At 42.9% G+C, this 19,481-nt stretch overlaps 1 protein-coding gene across 2 annotated transcripts; it reads left to right on the forward strand.

Moving 5' to 3' along the window:
- The first annotated feature begins 5,044 nt into the window (after nt 1–5,044).
- On the forward strand, nt 5,045–18,792 carry WFDC3 (WAP four-disulfide core domain 3). 2 transcript variants are annotated; one of them, XM_056550022.1, is made up of 8 exons: nt 5,045–5,745; nt 5,990–6,105; nt 6,225–6,331; nt 8,406–8,573; nt 10,632–10,811; nt 12,396–12,533; nt 15,192–15,323; nt 18,543–18,792. In XM_056550022.1, the coding sequence occupies exons 3-8, from the start codon at nt 6,241–6,243 to the stop codon at nt 18,599–18,601; spliced, it is 768 nt and encodes a 255-aa protein (XP_056405997.1). In that variant the 5' UTR covers nt 5,045–5,745; nt 5,990–6,105; nt 6,225–6,240; the 3' UTR covers nt 18,602–18,792. The 2 variants fall into 2 exon arrangements, with proteins under 2 accessions (XP_056405997.1, XP_056405998.1); XM_056550023.1 differs by lacking the exon at nt 5,045–5,745 and adding an exon at nt 5,874–5,909.
- Nucleotides 18,793–19,481: the final 689 nt, after the last annotated feature.

Here is a 19,481-nt window from a genome sequence, read left to right on the forward strand (position 1 = left end):
ATAACCTATTGTTAGCTAGTCTGACATAATACAGCATAACACCAAACATCAACATTATATACATTCGAAGGTATCTGAGTACACATACTTGGCATAGTTCATTCTTTTAAGAGATTCCGTTGATTTGTATAATAAATGGAAAACTGGGCACCATGACTTGTAATATCTAACTCCTTTGTACTAATTTATATATGTAATTTTTTAAATTTTTAGTAGCATGAAAAAAAAAATTATCCCCTATCCAATGAATAAGGGATAAGTTTTAGATCGCGGAGGGTCCTAGCGCTGGGGCCCCCTGCGATCTCCTGTTTGGAGCCCTGGCTGTTTTTCGCAGCGGCGCATCATGACCCCCGCCCCCTTTATATAGCTCTATGGGAGAGCCGAAGATTGCGAACGGCTCTCCCATAGAGATAAATAGAGGGGGGGGGGGGGGGCGGCCCCCGCTTCGGGGATAAGTTTTCTTCCATGATACTTATCCTTTAAAAACAAGCAAAGCAAAATTAAAAACAAACATAAAAAATCACTTAGGCCCCTTTATATATTTTTGATGGCCCCTTTATATAATTTGACGGGTCATTAATGGTAGTGTGAAAGGGGCATTGCACGTACAGCTATTTATATGTATGGCCAGTGAGCAATACAACATTTGTATGGCCAACTGGTGCTTCCTCAGGTGATGATGTCTTTATGTGTTTCTACTAAGCCTAGACGCTCTTTGTAACCTGCTCTCCTCTATGTCATGAGATCAGATGAGGATCAGGATCAGGGGGACCCTCCCATATTAAGTCAGAATTCCCTAATAGGGTCATGAAAATAGGGGCGACCTCCATGGATTGGACTTGTTTTCCCAGTACATCCTACAGAGACTCGATCAGACTTAGGTGTAAAGAACTTGGTGGCCAAGTCAACACCTACTACTCTTATGCCATTTTCCGTGGAAACCTTAGTAAATATGTTTTTTTTTTGTGTGAAAATGTCGGGAACACGCCCCTTTCGGTGACCACGCCCCTTTTCCTGAAGGCCGTCCCCTTTTTGCGGGTTTTCTTAGTAAAATGGAGAGTTAGTCTGTTTTTTTTTTTACAATGCGCCAGAATCTCTCACACAACCAGACAAAACATGTCGGGTTTGCAATAGTAAATGAAAGCCTTTGTCTTTTTTCTCAAACCATTTTTAAGGGATCTATTACACGGATAGTCATTGGCCAATATTTCAATGTGTAAAAGTCTCAGTGATTATTCACCCTAGTGCTTCTTTAAAGGGATATTCTGGATTTTTTTTATTGACTATGCTGTAAAGTTAGTGTAGTTCATAATATAGTGTCTGTACCTGTGTCATGGTAATCTCACAATTCTTTTGTGATTTTTGTCCCAAAGTTGTTTTTTTAACAGCATACAAAATGACTGTTGTCTCAGGTTTCCCAGGTTGCAGTGTGTCCCGAGACATTACATCACTAGTCAGGTGTTCAGAGGGAGCCTGTCTGTGCTTCAATGGGTGGAGGGCGGAGTCAATGGGCGGAGTCAAGGGGAGGCAATACTTGTCCACTTCCTCTGGCTCCAATTTTGTTCCTTCTGCCTAACACCTAAATCAGTCAATCTATCCCAAGCACGAACACAGAAATGACCGGACAAAAATACTGTAAAGATAGTGAGGTCAGTTTATACAACCAAGTTTCAATGATGATGGTTAGATATATGCACCTGGGCACCAACATAGAGCTTAAACTCGAATACAAAATCTGCGATGTGGCCCCCAAACACCACATGCCATCATAACTCAGTGGTGGATTATAATATAATATGGTCGGGTTTGGCAGCCATTTGAGTCTGGGTATCGAGAAGAAGACCCCAAGTGTGGGAAAGAGTTCAAGATCTATGGTCTACTTAAAGGGGTTGTCCAACCAAAACTACCATGTCCCCAATCCAAAGGATGGAGGATAAGTAGGTGATCCAAGCGGACCCCCTGCAATCTCCGGAACGGGACCCCGACTCTCAGTGAGGAGTGCGTGCCGTGCCGGCACGCGCTCCTCACTGAGAGTCGGGGTGCTGTTCCATTCATTCTCTATGAGAGCGATGAATAGACCCGAGTACAGCACTCGGACATCTCCGGTGCTCCCATCTCCGCACGTGCTCCTCGGAGATTGCGGGGGTCCCAGCGGTCGGCCCCCCTAAGATCAGCTACTTATCCCCTATCCTGTGGATAGGGGGTATGGTAGTTTTGGCTGGACAACCCTTTTAATCTACCACTGCACACTTAGGGTACGTTCCCACACGGCGTATTTTGCTGCGTATTTGCTGCGTATTTGCTGCGTATTTGGTGCTGCGTATTTTCCTACCCATTGACTTCAACAGAGAAAATAAAATATGCAGCAGCAAATACGCAGCAAATACGCCGTGTGGGAATGTACCCTAACATTGTAGATTAACTGCTGGAGTCCTTCAGGTTTAGGGGTCCAGAAACAACTGCTACCGCTGCGCCCTGGAGCTGAATATATTTGTTCATTTGAATGAAAAATGTGAACAAATATAGTCACTCCATCAGGACGTGACTACAACATATTGATTTTGATAGCGTTAGTTGTTTCGCCACAAGTGCTGACGTCACAGGAACATAACAGAAAGGAAAGAATAGTGCTTATCCTATCGGTCATTGAGGTTGAATATCACAAGTAAGCACGTGTATTGGAAGCGTGCCAATGGACGTCTACATTCCTTAAAAACAAAATAGGATTTTGTTTGCTTTCTTAAAGACATTCTTCACCTGCATGTATTTCTAGAAAGACCTGATTCATATGGCAACCGGCTCAGATGGGAATGACTTGGATTGGCAGATTACTCTGTTTCGACATGTGTGTACAGCGCTTAACAACCACCTTCTTTGTCCCAGTAAACCCCATTGTTTTAGGTTACCCAAGTCTTTATAGGGTGTTTCTGGAATCTGTATATTGATGGCCTGACCTTAGGATAGGTCATCAATAATTTAGCATCTCCCTCAATTAGGGCTTAGCCAAGGGTACATGGGTGAGCAATGATGGGGGCACCGTACCTAATAGAAATCTGTGGCCATGCTAATTTGAATAATAGACCTATGCGGGGGAAATTGTATCCTATTCTGAACCCCTATAACGTTTTTATTTTTCCTTATACGTGGCTGTATGAATGCACATTTTTGCGCCTCGACCTATATCTTTAACAGTACCGTTTTTGTTTTTATGTGACTTTTTGATCGCTTTTTTTAAAATTAAATTTGGGAGTTGCAGTTAGTTACTAACTACAACTCCCAGCATGCCCTGATACAGCCTGTGGCTCAGCAGCTGCCCCAAACAAAAACTACAACTCCCAGCATGTTGGACTATATAGTAGTATATAGTATAGGTCAGTGTTTCCCAACCAGGGGTGCCTCCAGCTGTTGCATAACTACAACCCCCAGCATGTTGGACTATATAGTAATATATAGTATAGGTCAGTGTTTCCCAACCAGGGGTGCCTCCAGCTGTTGCAAAACTACAACTCCCTGCATGTTGGACTATATAGTAATATATAGTATAGGTCAATGTTTTTCAACCAGGGGTGCCTCCAGCTGTTGTAAAACTACAACTCCCAGCATGTTGGACTATATAGTAGTATATAGTATAGGTCAGTGTTTCCCAACCAGGGGTGCCTCCAGCTGTTGCAAAACTACAACTCCCAGCATGTTGGACTATATAGTAGTATATAGTATAGGTCAGTGTTTCCCAACCAGGGGTGCCTCCAGCTGTTGCAAAACTACAACCCCCAGCATGTTGGACTATATAGTAGTATATAGTATAGGTCAGTGTTTCCCAACCAGAGTGCCTCCAGCCGTTGGCTGTCCAGTCATGCTGGGAGTTGTAGTTTTGCAACAGCTGGAGGCGCTCTGGTTGGGAAATACTGATATAGGTTATGTGGCAACATTCTGGGAGTTGGAGGATTGGTTGGATACATACAGACCATTGCATTACCGGTATTTTTAATATAAAAATACCGGCAGGTTGGCCAAAATACCGGCTGTGCCAGTAAAATACTAGCCAGGTGGCGACCCTAAATATGCCCCATAGCCACTTATCAATGCACCAGGAATGTGGCATATTGGGCTACGGATTGTGAAAAAAGATGAAGGATATGGGAGAGTTGCTGAGTCGCCCATAGCAACCAATCAGATCGCTTCTTTCATTTTTAACCAAGCCTCTGCAAAATGAAAGTAGCGATCTGATTGGTTGCTATGGGCAACTGGGCAACATTTCCTTTGCACAAATCTCCCCTTATAAAAACCGGTCCGGAGGAAAAGTGGCTGAGTTGCCCATAGCAACCAATCAGATCGCTGCTTTCATTTTGTAAAAAATGAAAGAAGCGATCTGATTGGTTGCTATGGGCAACTCAGCAATAGTGATGAGCGGCATTGGCCATATTCGAATTCGCAATATTTTCGTGAATGTTGCTTACTCGTTATATTCGTTGTGTATTTGCGTATTCATTGCATATTCGCGTATTCGAGGAAGAAAACAGTGAAGGGATGGGCAACATTACTATTGGTTGCTAGGGATGTTGATAACCTCTGACAAGTTTATTTGCATCATTCTCATTGGCCACATTCTAAAAGAAGGAATATAGCGAATATATAAAAATTTGAAAAGGGAATATTCGTACCCAACACTACTCAGTAACTGTCCCTCTGGATAGAGTTTGATAAATCTCCCACTATAGGGGTATAACACGTAACATTGGGGTCCCATAGTGGATATTAGATTGGGGGCCAGCTCCGTCCTGATTATTTAGGCTCCATTCTATCTCCAGTGTCTTTTCCTCCTTCCTCCATACTGTAGTTATTCCAGCACCTCTTATGGGTGGAGATGGGTCAACTTAGGCTTGGTTGACACCACGTTTTAGGCAATACGGAACCGCATTCGGCTGGGGGAGCTAAAACCGGGCGCTCCTGTATGCGGCCTGTATGTTATGTATTTCAATAAGCCAACCGGAGAGAACCGCTGCCTCATCTGCGGTTTTCCCACCGGACCTAAAATCGCACGGTTTTAGTTCCGGTGGGAAAACTGCATACGGACCAAAAATGAGTCAGCGAGCGCTCCGGCCTCCACCTCCGGACCGGAGTGCCCGCTGCCTGTGTTTCCCCTTTCTGGGGTCCCGGCATCTCCCGGTCAAACACACTGACCGGGAGCGCGGGTCTCAGCCTGGCAGGGATGCGGCTAGCGTGGCGACTGGTCCCCGCTCACGCGCCGCGTCCCCGTTAAGCTTACCTGCTCCCCGTGCAGCGTCCCTGGTTCCTGGTTCAGTAATTTTAAAGGGCCCGCGCACCAGTAATTGGTGCGCTGGTTCCACACCTCCCTTGTCAATTCCCAATAAAAGACACCTGCCCGTTCCTGCCCTTGCCGAAACTTTGTGCCTTGTGCCTCTGAGAAGCGTTCCCTACAGTGTTATTGCCTAACCAGTTGCCGAACCCTTGCTACCGTATACTCGCCTGTGAACCCTTGCCGCCTGCCCTGACCTCTGCTACGTCCGACTACGCTCTTGCCTGCTCCCTGTGTACCACGCCATATCAGCCACCAGAGAGGTTGAGTTGCTATTGGAAGATACGACCTGGTGGTTACCGCCGCAGCAAGACCATCCCGCCTTGCGGCGGGCTCTGGTGAAAACCAATAACCACTTAGAACCGGTCCTCTGGTACAACCCGCGTCATCGCCTCTCTGGTTCAGAGGATCCACTTCCAGTCCTGCCGGTACGTGACAGTTTCACTCCGGTCAGCTCATTGAAATACATTACATACGGGAGCGCCCGGTTTTAGCTCCTTCCAGCCGTATGTGGTCCCGTAGTGCCTAAAACGTGGTGTGAACCGAGCCTTAGTTGCTGGGCCCCATTGCAGCTGCTTTGCCCACTACCCAGGTAGTTTTTCCCAATATTGTCTGGACTATAATAAAAATTCCATATCACTCATTGTCATCATTACTGTACGTTCTTTATAGAGCTATGCATTCTTTACTACTCTTCCATAATCCCAGTGACCCAGAATGCAAAGTGGATGAGTCAACCGTCTAAAAGGACATTAGCCCGAGGCACGACTACTACAACATCTCCTATGGTAAGTAGGAGGGACCCAGACAAGCTCCCGATAGTCCCTCACACCCACACATGCCACCACCCCATTGTACCAATTCTTGGCTCTGAGCTGATATATATATTGGCCTGGTACTGTTGTAGAAGACAAGTTGCCACCATGACGACATCAGGATACATCTCCGTTCTGTTCTCACTGCTTTCTCTATGTACCTTGACCGGCGGCGTGTCGATAAAGAACATTGACTATGGTAGGTTTCAGAAAAAAACGTTACTATTTGCTATTATTTATGACAAGTCTTGATGTTTTTGTCATCCAGTAACTATGGAGGTCTTTTTATATTGTTTCGGTTATTTTATACCTAAGGTTGGAGTTGTATGGGAGCTGATCTCTGGCTCTTATAGACTTTGGGTCCATACTGTACTGTCATATGTCTGATCTTATACTGAGACAAATAAAGTTTTTTCCTTTTTTGGATTTACATGGCGTGCCTACAGCTCCATAGAACTGTAGGTACTTACGGCACTAACATACAAGGCTCGGTACTCCTCATAAGATGCCATCACTGGGAAAAGCCAAGCCTGGGCACACATGTCAGATGAATGTCCAACCATGTAATGCATTGAGGGGACTGGTGAGTCAGAGCTAGGGTCGCCACCTGGCCAGTATTTTACCGGCACAGGCGGTATTTTGGCCACCCTGCTGGTATTTTTAGATTACAAATACTGGCAATGCAATGAGCGGTATTTATCCAACCAATCCTCCAATTACTGGGATGTTGCTCCATATGCTATATCAGTGTTTCCCAACCAGAGCACCTCCAGCTATTGGAAAACTACAACTCCCAGCATGCTGGAAAGCCGTTGGCTGTCCGGGCATGCTGGGAGTAGTTGCAGTTGTTTTGCAACAGCTGGGGGCACCCCTGGTTGGGAAACACTGACCAATACCATATACTACTATATAGTCCAACATGCTGGGAGTTGTAGTTTTGCAACAGCTGGGGGCACTCCTGGTTGGGAAACACTGACCTATACTATATACTAATATATTGTCCAACATGCTTGGGGTTGTAGTTTTGCAACAGCTGGAGGCATCCCCTGGTTGGGAAACACTGACCTATCGTATATACTACTATATAGTCCAACATGCTGGGGGTTGTAGCAATGCAACAGCTGGAGGCACCCCTGGTTGGTAAACACTGACCTATACTATATACTACTATATAGTTCAACATGCTGGGAGTTGTAGTTTTCGTTTGGGGCAGCTGCTGAACCACAGACTGTATCAGGGCATGCTGGGAGTAGTAGTTAGTAACTAACTGCAACGTCTGAATGTGATTAAAAAAAAAAAGGGATCAAAAAGTCACATCAAAACAAAAAATAGTAAAAACTATAGATAAAAAATAAAAAAATGACAGGGATCAGAATAAGACAAAATTTCCCAGGCATATGTGTATTCTGTGATGTCACGCATATATAATTAATTATGCAAATTAGCATGCCCGGTATTTTTGTGCAAGAAAGGTGGCAACCCCAGACAGAGCAAGGGCTGATCTTGCATAGGTTGGGCTCCACTAAGCCGAGTTTCCACAGTACTGGGCTAGTAGATTGGACCCCAAGGCACAGTTTATATTTAAATGGGCACTGTCAGATACAAAAACTTATGATATGTTGTAAAGCATGTATAACCAATAGGTTTTGTAATTGCTTTCATTAGAAAATTTTCAGTATTTCATACTGAAAAAAACAGTCAAACAACTGCCCCCCTGCCTGCTTGGACACATACTAGTCCTGCTGTGTCCATGAGTCATCACCTATGTCATGGACACACTTCCTTGATTGACAGGTGTGAGCACAGGGAAAAATCCTCCCACTGTCAGCTTGTGTCCCGCTACTGTCAGTGAGGACAAGCTGTGAGTTGTAGTTTTGCTAACGCCAGGGGAGATGTGAGCAGACAGCATACTGAGGGAGGGGGCGGAGACCTGCACAGTGAGGCCACGCCCCCTCACTTTGAGAGGAATTCCGACTAGTGAGCTAAGTTAAAAGTGGAATAAAAAAATAAACAAAGGTGATAGACACATAAAAATTACATGTACAGGGTCAGGATTGGGTACTGAGTGATATATTTAACAAAATGTTTTTTTTGTTGGATCTGACGGGTACACTTTAATGGCGCTCTTCATGTTCCATACCTTGTCCATGTATCTTTTTGGCTATGTAGACCTCATATTAGGCTCTAGCATATATAGTGTATGTGCAGTGTATATGTTGGTATATATAGTTTATCTGTTAAACCATTCTATTTCTTCAATCATTTTTCCACAGTTCTTAATAATGGCAATGGAAAGCCGGGCAGCTGCCCCTCTCAGAGGTATTACATCAAGGGGGAAAATGAGATATGCCACCGATTCTGCACCAGGGACAGTAGTTGCTTGGGGGACAAAAAGTGCTGCCCTGATAACTGCAGCTTCATGTGCAAACCTCCCGCAAAGGGTGAGTGCCCACTACCAGAACCAACATCTGGCATCCATCTTGTAATCGGAGAGTTTCTAATTAATTAATATAAGATTCTATTATTTTTTTTTTATCCATTCGAGGTATATTTATTTATATTTATTATTGTACACGAATGAGGACATAAGACATCCCCAGCTGCTAGGGCTTGCTCTATTTGGCACCACTAGAATTGTGTATATGTATTTTGCTTTCCTAGAGTCCTCAGGCAGCACACTTAAGATATTTTGTCCCCCAGACTCCATGTGTGCTGCCTGAGGAAGAAGAGGAATGACAACATTTGTCTTACCAGTAATCTTACTTTCCTTCAGTCTGAAGGCAGAACATATGGAGTTTGGGGGACAGAATATCTCATGTGTACTGCCCGAGGACAAAGAGGAAATGACTAGTTGATGTCAATGTATTCAGGAAAGAAAGTTTGCCAGCTATAAATATTTAGTTCAATTTTTTTAGGTTGCCAAAGTGTCATTAAAGGAGTTTTGTAGTAAAAAATAACTTATCTCCTATCTGCTGGAAGGGGGTGTGCACGCCCCCCTCCGTGTACCCCAAAGAGATACATGGAAGGGGTGTGTTGGCCGCGGCTTCCTGTGGGGGTTGGAATGGCCGCTTTCGGAAGACTGCTGGTGCCCCGTTCAGGAGATCGCAGGGGGTCCCAGAGCTCTGACCTCCCGCAATCTATAACTTCTCCTCTATCCTTTGGACAGGGGATAAGTCCTTTTTCACTGCACTACTCCTTTAAAGTGAAAAGTGGTTGTGCATAATTTAGAGATAGCAGTCTAGTATGTCTATCACAAAGAAACCATGTCTATGGAGAAATATCTAGACGATCTTCTCTATCTTCTCCGATCTTCATCTATCACTCCAGGCTACCTTTTGATTCTGACATATTTTATTTATGAAGTAGATAAAGATGGCGCAATTGGTGATTCCCTGATGTATTACTCTATTATATCCTATTTAAATGTATGTTCACCTACTATATAAATGTATCTAAAAATACACTTATCTTGTCATGGGGTGGCGTTATGACACAGAGCTGCGCACACAATTCTTCTGGTTGTGATTGACAGCCTTTCATAAACTTTCTGATTGTCCGATGATCCTGAGAAAGGTGAACCATGTGACCGTTATGCAGATGTTTTCCCGGAACTCCAACACTGGTTTGAATTCCGCCAAAAGGACATGTACATTTATTCGGCAGCATCTGTCCCCAAAATGCCCATTAATCAATGGGATTTCGAAGTGTAGGGGTAAAGTTTTAGCATATATTGTGTGAAATGAACCCCGATTCCGTGAGACGGAGAATCACTGATGTGCATGGGCCTTACTGGCTGGTCATTGATGCCTCCCTAGTTATCAGGCCTCACTTCTCCTATCTTCCTCCACTGACCTGCATAGAAAGTAGTCCCTCTCACACAACTCCAGAGGTCTCACTAATAAAAAAGTGTTATGGAATTACATTTTTGCTTGAATTTTCTTCTTGGCTGTCCCCACATTCTCTTGCTCTATGACATATATATATATATATATATATATATATATATATATATATATATATGTGTGTGTGTGTGTGTGTGTGTGTGAAATGGATCGCAACCAGACCTGGTTAGTTAGTTTATCAAGAACGGTGTCCACGCTAGGAGAGACCATCCAGACACCTGTTAGCCGAGATGTTACTTTCTTTTTTATTAAAACAGGAACAGACTGTACAAGGTATATATAGATGACAGTGAGGTCTGCAAAAGGGGTTGTGTGAATTGGGTGTTAAAAGCACTTTATTGGTTAAAGCTTTGTCTACGTACTTCTTCATTAGATACATTTTCTGCCATCTCTGCTACATTGCACAGGTAACCGCCATCTACGATACACGATGGGAGGGAGTGAGCAAACAGGTGGGGGAGGAGGGAGTAGTTTAGTTTAGCAAATAACTTAGTAAGCAGTTTAGGGAAAATATAAATTTTATATTAATATATATATATATATATATATATATCCATTACATATGTATATAAAATATCATCTTCTGTCCCTCCACAGAAAAGCAGGGCACATGTCCTTCCTTTGAATCATCTTTAGCTCCTGCTACACAGTGCAACGACCACTGCACCACCGATGCTGAGTGTCCCGGAACCATGAAGTGCTGCAAAAAGTTTTGCGGTAAAACTTGTGTGCCAACGTTAGCCGACATAGCCAAACCGGTCATGGCTTCGCCAGCACGTAAGTCCATCTTTATTGCAGAAGTATCCTATCACCACACTCTCATTAGCCCAGTGTTTCCTAACCAGTGTGCCCCTGATGGTTGTAAAACTACAACTCCCGGCCATGCTTGTAGGTAGTCTTGCAACATCTGTATGGCCCACGGTTTGGAGACCACTGGTCTAAACATAGACTAGATATACTGTCAATAAAAACAACATTTCCTGGCTGGCAAATCCAACCTTTCCTCTGCATACACTTATACAAAAAAAAGGTCGGATTTGATTGACAGCCAAGAAGGGAGCCTAAAAATTACAATTCCTAAGGGATACTCAGGGGGGGGAAAATGTATGTTTTCTAATGAGCTGGTGCAAAAAAGTTATACAGATTTGTAAATTACATCTACTTAAAAATCTTAAAGGGGTATTCCAGGGAAAAACTTTTTTTTTATATATATCAACTGAATCCAGAAAGAAACAGATTTTTAAATTACATCTATTAAAAAATCTTCATCCTTTCAGTACTTATGAGCTGCTAAAGTTGAGTTGTTCTTTTCTGTCTAAGTGCTCTCTGATGACACATGTCTCGGGAACCGCCCAGTTTAGAAGCAAATCCCCATAGCAAACCACTTCTACTCAGTTCCCGAGACAAGCAGAGATGTCAGCAGAGAGCACTGTGGCCGGACAGAAAACAACAACTCAACTTCAGCAGCTGATAATTATTGAAAGGAATAAGATTTTTCAATCAAAGTAATTTACAAACTTGATATATTAAAAAAATGTTTTTTCCTGAAATACTCCTTTAATCCTTCCAGTACTTATGAGCTGTTGTATGTTCCACAAGAAGCTGTTTAGTTTGTTTCCAGTCCAACCACAGGGCTCTCCGTTGACACCTCTGTCTGTTTCAGGAACTGTCCAAATCCCCATAGCAAACCTCTCCTGCTCTGGACAGTTCCTGACACAGACAGAAGTGTCAGCAGAGAGCACTGTGGTCAGACTGGAAAGAACTACATAACTTTTTCTGTGGCATACAGCAGCTGATAAGTACTGGAAGCTGGATTAAGGTTTTTATATATAACTTTCTGCCACCAGGTGATTTGAATTTTTTTTTCCACTTTGCTGTACCCCTTTAAAGCAGTACTACTGGATATGAAAACGTATCCCCTATCCTAACGATAGGGGATAAGTTTCAGATCGAAGGGGGATCGGAATGCAGGCCCTCCCGTATGGGGCCCCGGCAGTCAGCAGCAAGGGCGCATATCTGACCACCACATGACGCGGTGGCCAACACGCCCCCTCAATGCATCGTAATGGGAGTGCCGGAGTGCTGCCTATCGCAGTCTCCGGCTCTACCATAGAGCCGGGGGGCCCCATACGGGAGATTGCAGGGGGCCGCAGCGGTGGGACCCCCCGCAATCTGAAACGTATCCCCTATCTTTAGGATAGGGGATAAGTTTTCATGTCCCGGAGTACTCCTTTAATTTATTATTTTTTTTATTATTATTTGGCAGTCCATACATTTTATAGGATCTGTGCTACTGCTTACTGGACTGGGCAGACGTGACTCACTATATGACAAGTAGCCTAAACAGAGATCTTCTTCTAGGTAGAGGCTTCTGTCCTCAAGAAGTGATTCCTGGCTGTGCCATAAAGGAAAGGGCTTTCTGTGACGACGCATCATGCTTGGACGGAGAGTTATGCTGCCCCACAATCTGCAGATGGCAATGCCAGAAAGCTCTTGAAGGTAAAACCTGATAACTAGAGTTATGCAACATTATAATTCATTGTATGCATTGTAGAACTGGTTCATTGGCTGAGAATATCATACAAATCCAAATCCAGAAGGAGCCGCCACCGGGATTGCAGAAGAAGCCAAGACTGTTATAACCTGTTTTCTTAAAAGGGCACTCTGGAAAAATAGTTTTAAATCAACTGGCGTCAGAAAATCATACAGATTTGTAAATTACTTCTATATAAAAATCTCAATCCTTCCAGTACTTATCAGCTGCTGTATACTTCAGAGGAAATTGTGCAGTTCTTTCCAGACTGATTACAGTGCTCTCTGCTGTCAACCTTGTCCGTGTCAGGAACTGTCCGGAGCAGGATAGATTTGCTATGGGGATTTGCTCCTGCTCTGGACAATTCCTGACATGGACAGAGGTGGCAACAAAGAGGACTGTAAAAAAGAACTACACAACTTCCTGTGGAGCATACAGCCGCTAAGTACTGAAAGGATTAAGATTAAGATTTTTGGATAGAAGTAATTTACTAATCTGGTTAACTTTATGAAACCAGTTGATTGAAAGACATTTTTTAAATCTCCAGAATACCCCTTTAACTTAAAGGGGTATTCCAGGCAAAAACTTTTTTTTATATATATATCAACTGGCTCTGGAAAGTTAAACAGATTTGTAAATTACTTCTATTAAAAAATCTTAATCCTTCCAATAGTTATTAGCTTCTGAAGTTTTCTGTCTAACTGCTCAATGATGATGTCACGTCCCGGGAGCTGTGCATGATGGGAGAATATCCCCATAGGAGCTGGACAGCTCCTGGGACGTGAGTCATCAGAGAGCAGCTAGACAGAAAACAGCAACTCAATTTCAGAAGCTAATAACTATTGGAAGGATTAAGATTTTTTAATAGAAGTAATTTACAAATCTGTTTAACTTTCCGGAGCCAGTTGATATATAAAAAAAAGTTTTTGCCTGGAATACCCCTTTAAAGGGGTCATCTAGGAATCGAAAAACTGAGATAATTTCTTTCAAAGACCGCTCCCTGTCTGTCTCCAGGTTGGATGTGGTTTTGCAGCTCCATTACATTGAAGTGAATGGAGCCAATTTGTAATACAGACAGGGAGCGGTCTTTGAAAGAATATAGTTCTGTTTTTCGATTTCTGGATAACCCCTTTAAAGGGGTATTCCTGGCAAAAACTTTTTTATATATATCAACTGGCTCCAGAAAGTTAAACAGATTTGTAAATTACTTCTATTAAAAAATCTTAATCCTTTCAGTACTTATGAGCTTCTGAAGTTAAGGTTGTTCTTTTCTGTCTAAGTGCTCTCTGATGACAGGAAACGCCCAGTTTAGAACCAAATCCCCATAGCAAACCTCTTGTAAACTGGGCGTTTCCCGAGACAAGTGTCATCAGAGAGGATTTAGACAGAAAAGAACAACCTTAACTTCAGAAGCTCATAAGTACTGAAAGGATTAAGATTTTTTTAATAGAAGTAATTTACAAATCTGTTTAACTTTCTGGAGCCAGTTGATATATATAAAAAAGTATTTGCCTGGATAACCCCTTTAAGCTATAATGTTTCCACAACTGCCGTTAGATACAGCTGCAGTGTTTCTTTCATTCCTGTTCAGTTCTAGGAAAGTGACAGAAAGAGCCCAAAATAGCCTGCGTTATTGTTTGCCAAAAATCCCAGCCACCCTTGGAATTTATTTTAAGATGGGATGGGGTTGAGGAGCAACAGTGTCCCCACAACGAAACATCAGAAACTACTGGTTACCTCATTTAAATTAGCATAAATCTATAGTAGAACCAAATATAATAATAATATATATATATATATATATATATATATATATATATCTTTCCAGAGAAAACGCATCTTTATCCTCTTATCAGAATCCTTTCCTGACCCCTTCTCAATCCTTCATTCACTGCAAAATTTTACTTCAGACTAGCAGCTTCATGAGGGATCAGGTTACAGGCTGCCAATACAAATCTATGTAGATGAGAGGGAGAGGGATTAGAAAGAAATAGAAGCAAAGAGAGAACACAATGTTTATTGTGAATATTAGATCTCACCACAAGGCATGATTCATAGCAAAGTTCTGCTCTATAATGTCCTCTATGCTGCTGCTGTTTCGGAGGGCGTGCTATAAAGACATAGATTTCCGTCTAAGTGAATTTGCAGAACTGAGGCTTAGCTGTTAAATGTTTTTTTTTTTTTTTTTACTTAAAGGGGTTATCCAGGGAAAAACCATTTTTTATATATCAACTGGCTCCAGAAAGTTAAACAGATTTGTAAATTACTTCTATAAATTTTTTTTTATCCTTTCAGTACTTATGAGCTTCTGAAGTTAAGGTTGTTCTTTTCTGTCTAAGTGCTCTCTGATGACACCTGTCTCGGGAACTGCACAGAGTAGAAGAGGTTTGCTATGGGGATTTGCTTCTAAACTGGGCGGTTCCCGAGACACGTGTCATCAGAGAGCACTTAGACAGAAAAGAACAACCTTAACTTCAGAAGCTCATAAGTACTGAAAGGATTAAGATTTTTTTATAGAAGTAATTTACAAATCTGTTTAACTTTCTGGAGCCAGTTGATATATATATTTAAAAAATTTTTTTTTCCTGGAAAACCCCTTTAATTTATGTGTTTCTCTCTTTTAGCCCGGCCCGGTGACTGTCCCACACAGTGTCCTTCTGGCACAGAGAACAAGACCTGCTCCTCTGACTATGACTGCCCACCTATATTTAAGTGCTGCTCCGCTTGTGGAAATACCTGTGTCAGGGCAGTAAATGGTAAGATACTCAATCAATTCATTCCAGGGATAGCACAAACCCAATTGTTCTGGCCGTCACGCCCCCTCCCATAGACTTGCATTGAGGGGGCGGGGCATGATGTCACATGGGGGCGGAGACATGACGTCACCATACTCCGTCCCCGTGGTCGGGAGGCAAAAGACTGCGAACCTCCAGCGCTTCCGGCAGTACTTACAGGTGGGTGCTGCATTCTAGATCGTGGGGGTCCCCAGCGGCAGGACCTCCGCGATCAGACTTCTTATCCCTGATCCTTTGAATAGGGGATAAGATGTCTTGGGGCCGGAGTACCCCTTTAAAGTGTGGCTGTCCGGTTATGCTGGGAGTTGTAGTTTTACAACCCTGGTTGGGAAAACACACTGTCCTAGTGTATACCCCCAATAAATACTTTTTAAGGGTCCATGCACATTTCGGAATCTGCGTAATTAACAGAGGTGTCAGCAGAGAGCACTGTGGTTATGGCAGAAAAGAAATCCCAAAAGAAAATAATTTCCTCTGTAGCATACAGCTGCTAATATGTACTGGAAGGATTAAGAACTTTTAATAGAAGTAATTCCACCGTAAAATTTTTTCCCACTGGAGTACCCCTTTAAGGTCAAGCAAATGTACAGTGATCCCTCAACTTACAATGGCCTCAACATACCATAGTTTCGACATACAATGGTCTTTTCTGGACCATTGTAACTTGAAACCAGACTCAATGCTATGGAATCTGCAAAACATGCCAACGGCTGGAACATCCGACCAATCAGTTGGGCATTCACTGGTAAAACACCTGTATTCCTAAAGTGCATGCACTGAATTCCTGTCTGGTAGCGCCCCCTACAGTACAGGGAGGTATTACATGTTCTGTACTACTCTTTACCTGTATTACTGAAGTGTATGCACTGACTGGTGTCTGGTAGCGCCCCCTACAGTACAGGGAGGTATTACATGTTCTGTACTACTCTTTACCTGTATTACTGAAGTGTATGCACTGACTGGTGTCTGGTAGCGCCTCCTACAGTACAGGGAGGTATTACATGTTTTGTACTCTTTACCTGTATTACTGAAGTGCATGCACTTACTGGTGTCTGGTAGCACCCCCTACAGTACATGGAGGTATTACATGTTTGGTACTCTTTACCTGTATTACTGAAGTGCATGCACTGACTGGTGTCTGGTAGCGCCCCCTACAGTACAGGGAGGTATTACATGTTCTGTACTCTTTACCTGTATTACTGAAGTGCATGCACTGACTGGTGTCTGGTAGCGCCCTCTACAGTACAGGGAGGTATTACATGTTCTGTACTACTCTTTACCTGTATTACTGAAGTGCATACACTGACTGGTGTCTGGTAGCACCCCCTACAGTACATGGAGGTATTACATGTTTGGTACTCTTTACCTGTATTACTGAAGTGCATGCACCGACTGGTGTCTGGTAGCGCCCCCTACAGTACAGGGAGGTATTACATGTTCTGTACTCTTTACCTGTATTACTGAAGTGCATGCACTGACTGGTGTCTGGTAGCGCCCTCTACAGTACAGGGAGGTATTACATGTTCTGTACTACTCTTTACCTGTATTACTGAAGTGCATACACTGACTGGTGTCTGGTAGCGCCCCCTACAGTACAGGGAGGTATTACATGTTCTGTACTCTTTACCTGTATTACTGAAGTGCATACACTGACTGGTGTCTAGTAGCGCCCCCTACAGTACAGGGAGGTGTTACATGTTCTGTACTACTCTTTACCTGTATTACTGAAGTGCATACACTGACTGGTGTCTGGTAGCGCCCCCTACAGTACAGGGAGATATTACATGTTCTGTACTCTTTACCTGTATTACTGAAGTGCATGCACTGACTGGTGTCTGGTAGCGCCCCCTACAGTACAGGGAGGTATTACATGTTCTGTACTACTCTTTACCTGTATTACTGAAGTGCATACACTGACTGGTGTCTGGTAGCGCCCCTTACAGTACAGGGAGGTATTACATGTTCTGTACTCTTTACCTGTATTACTGAAGTGCATACACTGACTGGTGTCTGGTATCGCCCCCTACAGTACAGGGAGGTATTACATGTTCTGTACTCTTTACCTGTATTACTGAAGTGTATGCACTGACTGGTGTCTGGTAGCGCCCCCTACAGTACAGGCAGGTATTACATGTTCTGTACTACTCTTTACCTGTATTACTGAAGTGTATGCACTGACTGGTGTCTGGTAGCGCCCCCTAGAGTACAGGGAGGTATTATATGTTCTGTACTCTTTACCTGTATTACTGAAGTGTATGCACTGACTGGTGTCTGGTAGCGCCCCCTACAGTACAGGGAGATATTACATGTTCTGTACTCTTTACCTGTATTACTGAAGTGCATACACTGACTGGTGTCTGGTAGCACCCCCTACAGTACAGGGAGGTGTTACATGTTCTGTACTACTTTTAACCTATGCAATGGTTAGCTGCTCCTTTTGACACGAAGTAAGGGCGGCTCCATTTTCCTTTTTATTTTTTTAGGACATTGCGTGTAATGTACAGGACCATGAAGAAGCTCCTGTCCTCTACCTAGACCAGTGTTTTCCAACCAGGGTACCTCCAGCTGTTGCAAAACTACAACTCCCAGCATGCCCGGACAGCCGTTGGCTGTCCGGGCATGCTGGGAGTTGTAGTTTTGCAACAGCTGGAGGCACCCTGCTTGGGAAACACTGACAGACAGTGATTACAGCTCCCAGCAGATCTTTATTACTTTTATATGTAAGGATTCGCTTTATCTGTATTAGTTATCTACTTATTTTTCTTTAATCCTCACTTTTTCCTATTTTTGGATGACATTTTGGTGGCTTCAGAACCAATGACCAGGTTCCCATAGAGTTCTGGTCTCAACATACAATGCTTTCAACATACAATGGTCGTCCCGACACCAATTAATATTGTAACTTGAGGGACCACTGTACAGTTCCAAGAATGACCACTAGGTGGTATTAGAGGCTTTCCATTATAAAGAGAGCGTACTCGTTCTATTACTGGAAGCAATTCTAACTATAATACTTCATAATAGGGAATTTGCTATTTGTATAATACCTAATATAATATTTATATTTAATTATATGCAATTACAGAATACACTAAAACCTAATATATCGGTCAAATAACAAGATCACTCTTGAAATAAGTCTAGAAAAGCGACATTAATGTTTTATCTCTTTTATTCCAGTTCCTTCATTCCTCCACAACAGCACTGCTACATTCGTCATTCAAGGAGGAGGAAGATAAGGAGCCGTATACCTTCTATTGTATATATCTGGCTATTTACTGTATATAGTATAGTGTAAAGTCTATGCGCAGTCTATACATTACTTGTGCATGCTGACTACCACATCAAATGTAACTATAAGGGTGCGTTCACACGTGCGTATTTCCACGGCGGATTTTGCCATCCATTGATGTAAAGGGGTACTCCACTTTTTTTTAAATCAACTGGTGCCAGAAAGTTCAACAGATTTGTAAATGACTTCTATTAAAAAATCTTAATCCTTCCAGTACTTATCAGCTGCTGTTGTGATCCACAGGAAGTTCTTTTCTTTTTGAATTTCCTATCTGTCTGACCACAGTGCTCTCTGCTGACACCTCTGTCCATGTCAGGAACTGTCCAGATTTTCTATAGGGATTTGCTCTTACTCTGGACAGTTCCTAAAATGGGCAGAGGTGTCAGCAGGGAGCACTGTGGTCAGGCAGAAAGGAAATTCAAAAAGAAAAGAACTTCCTGTGGATCATAAAATCAGCTGATAAGTACTGGAAGGATTACGTTTTTTTTTTTAATAGAAATAATTTAGAAATCTGTTTAACTTTCTGGCCCCAGTTGATTTTAAAAGAAAATGTTTTCCAGTGGAGTACCCCTTTAATGGGTTTACAACAAATCTGCAATAGTAGTGGAGGATTTGCAGATTTAACGTGGACCCATTGAAGTCAATAGGCAGCACCAAAATCTTCTGTGAATTTCCCGCATGAAAACGTACCCTTAGGGTTCACACGCGCAGATTTTTTAGCGGGTTTTCCGCTGCTTGTTTGAAAGTGGGCGGGCTCTTCTCAGCTGTCCGCTGCAGGTTTTCCGCGCCGGAATTTATGCTGCGGAAAATCCACCACAGTCCCTACT

Source organism: Hyla sarda, chromosome 13 (assembly GCF_029499605.1).
Source record: "Hyla sarda isolate aHylSar1 chromosome 13, aHylSar1.hap1, whole genome shotgun sequence".
In the NCBI taxonomy this organism is placed as follows: Eukaryota; Metazoa; Chordata; class Amphibia; order Anura; family Hylidae; genus Hyla; species Hyla sarda.

What these genes read in the sequence shown, in the direction of transcription:
- WFDC3 (XM_056550022.1), top strand. Translation starts at nt 6,241, where the DNA reads ATGACGACATCAGGATACATCTCCGTTCTGTTCTCACTGCTTTCTCTA. An exon ending in GATAAAGAACATTGACTATG is followed by an intron (nt 6,332 to 8,405) that starts GTAGGTTTCAGA and finishes ATTTTTCCACAG; the next exon opens with TTCTTAATAATGGCAATGGA. An exon ending in GTGCAAACCTCCCGCAAAGG is followed by an intron (nt 8,574 to 10,631) that starts GTGAGTGCCCAC and finishes GTCCCTCCACAG; the next exon opens with AAAAGCAGGGCACATGTCCT.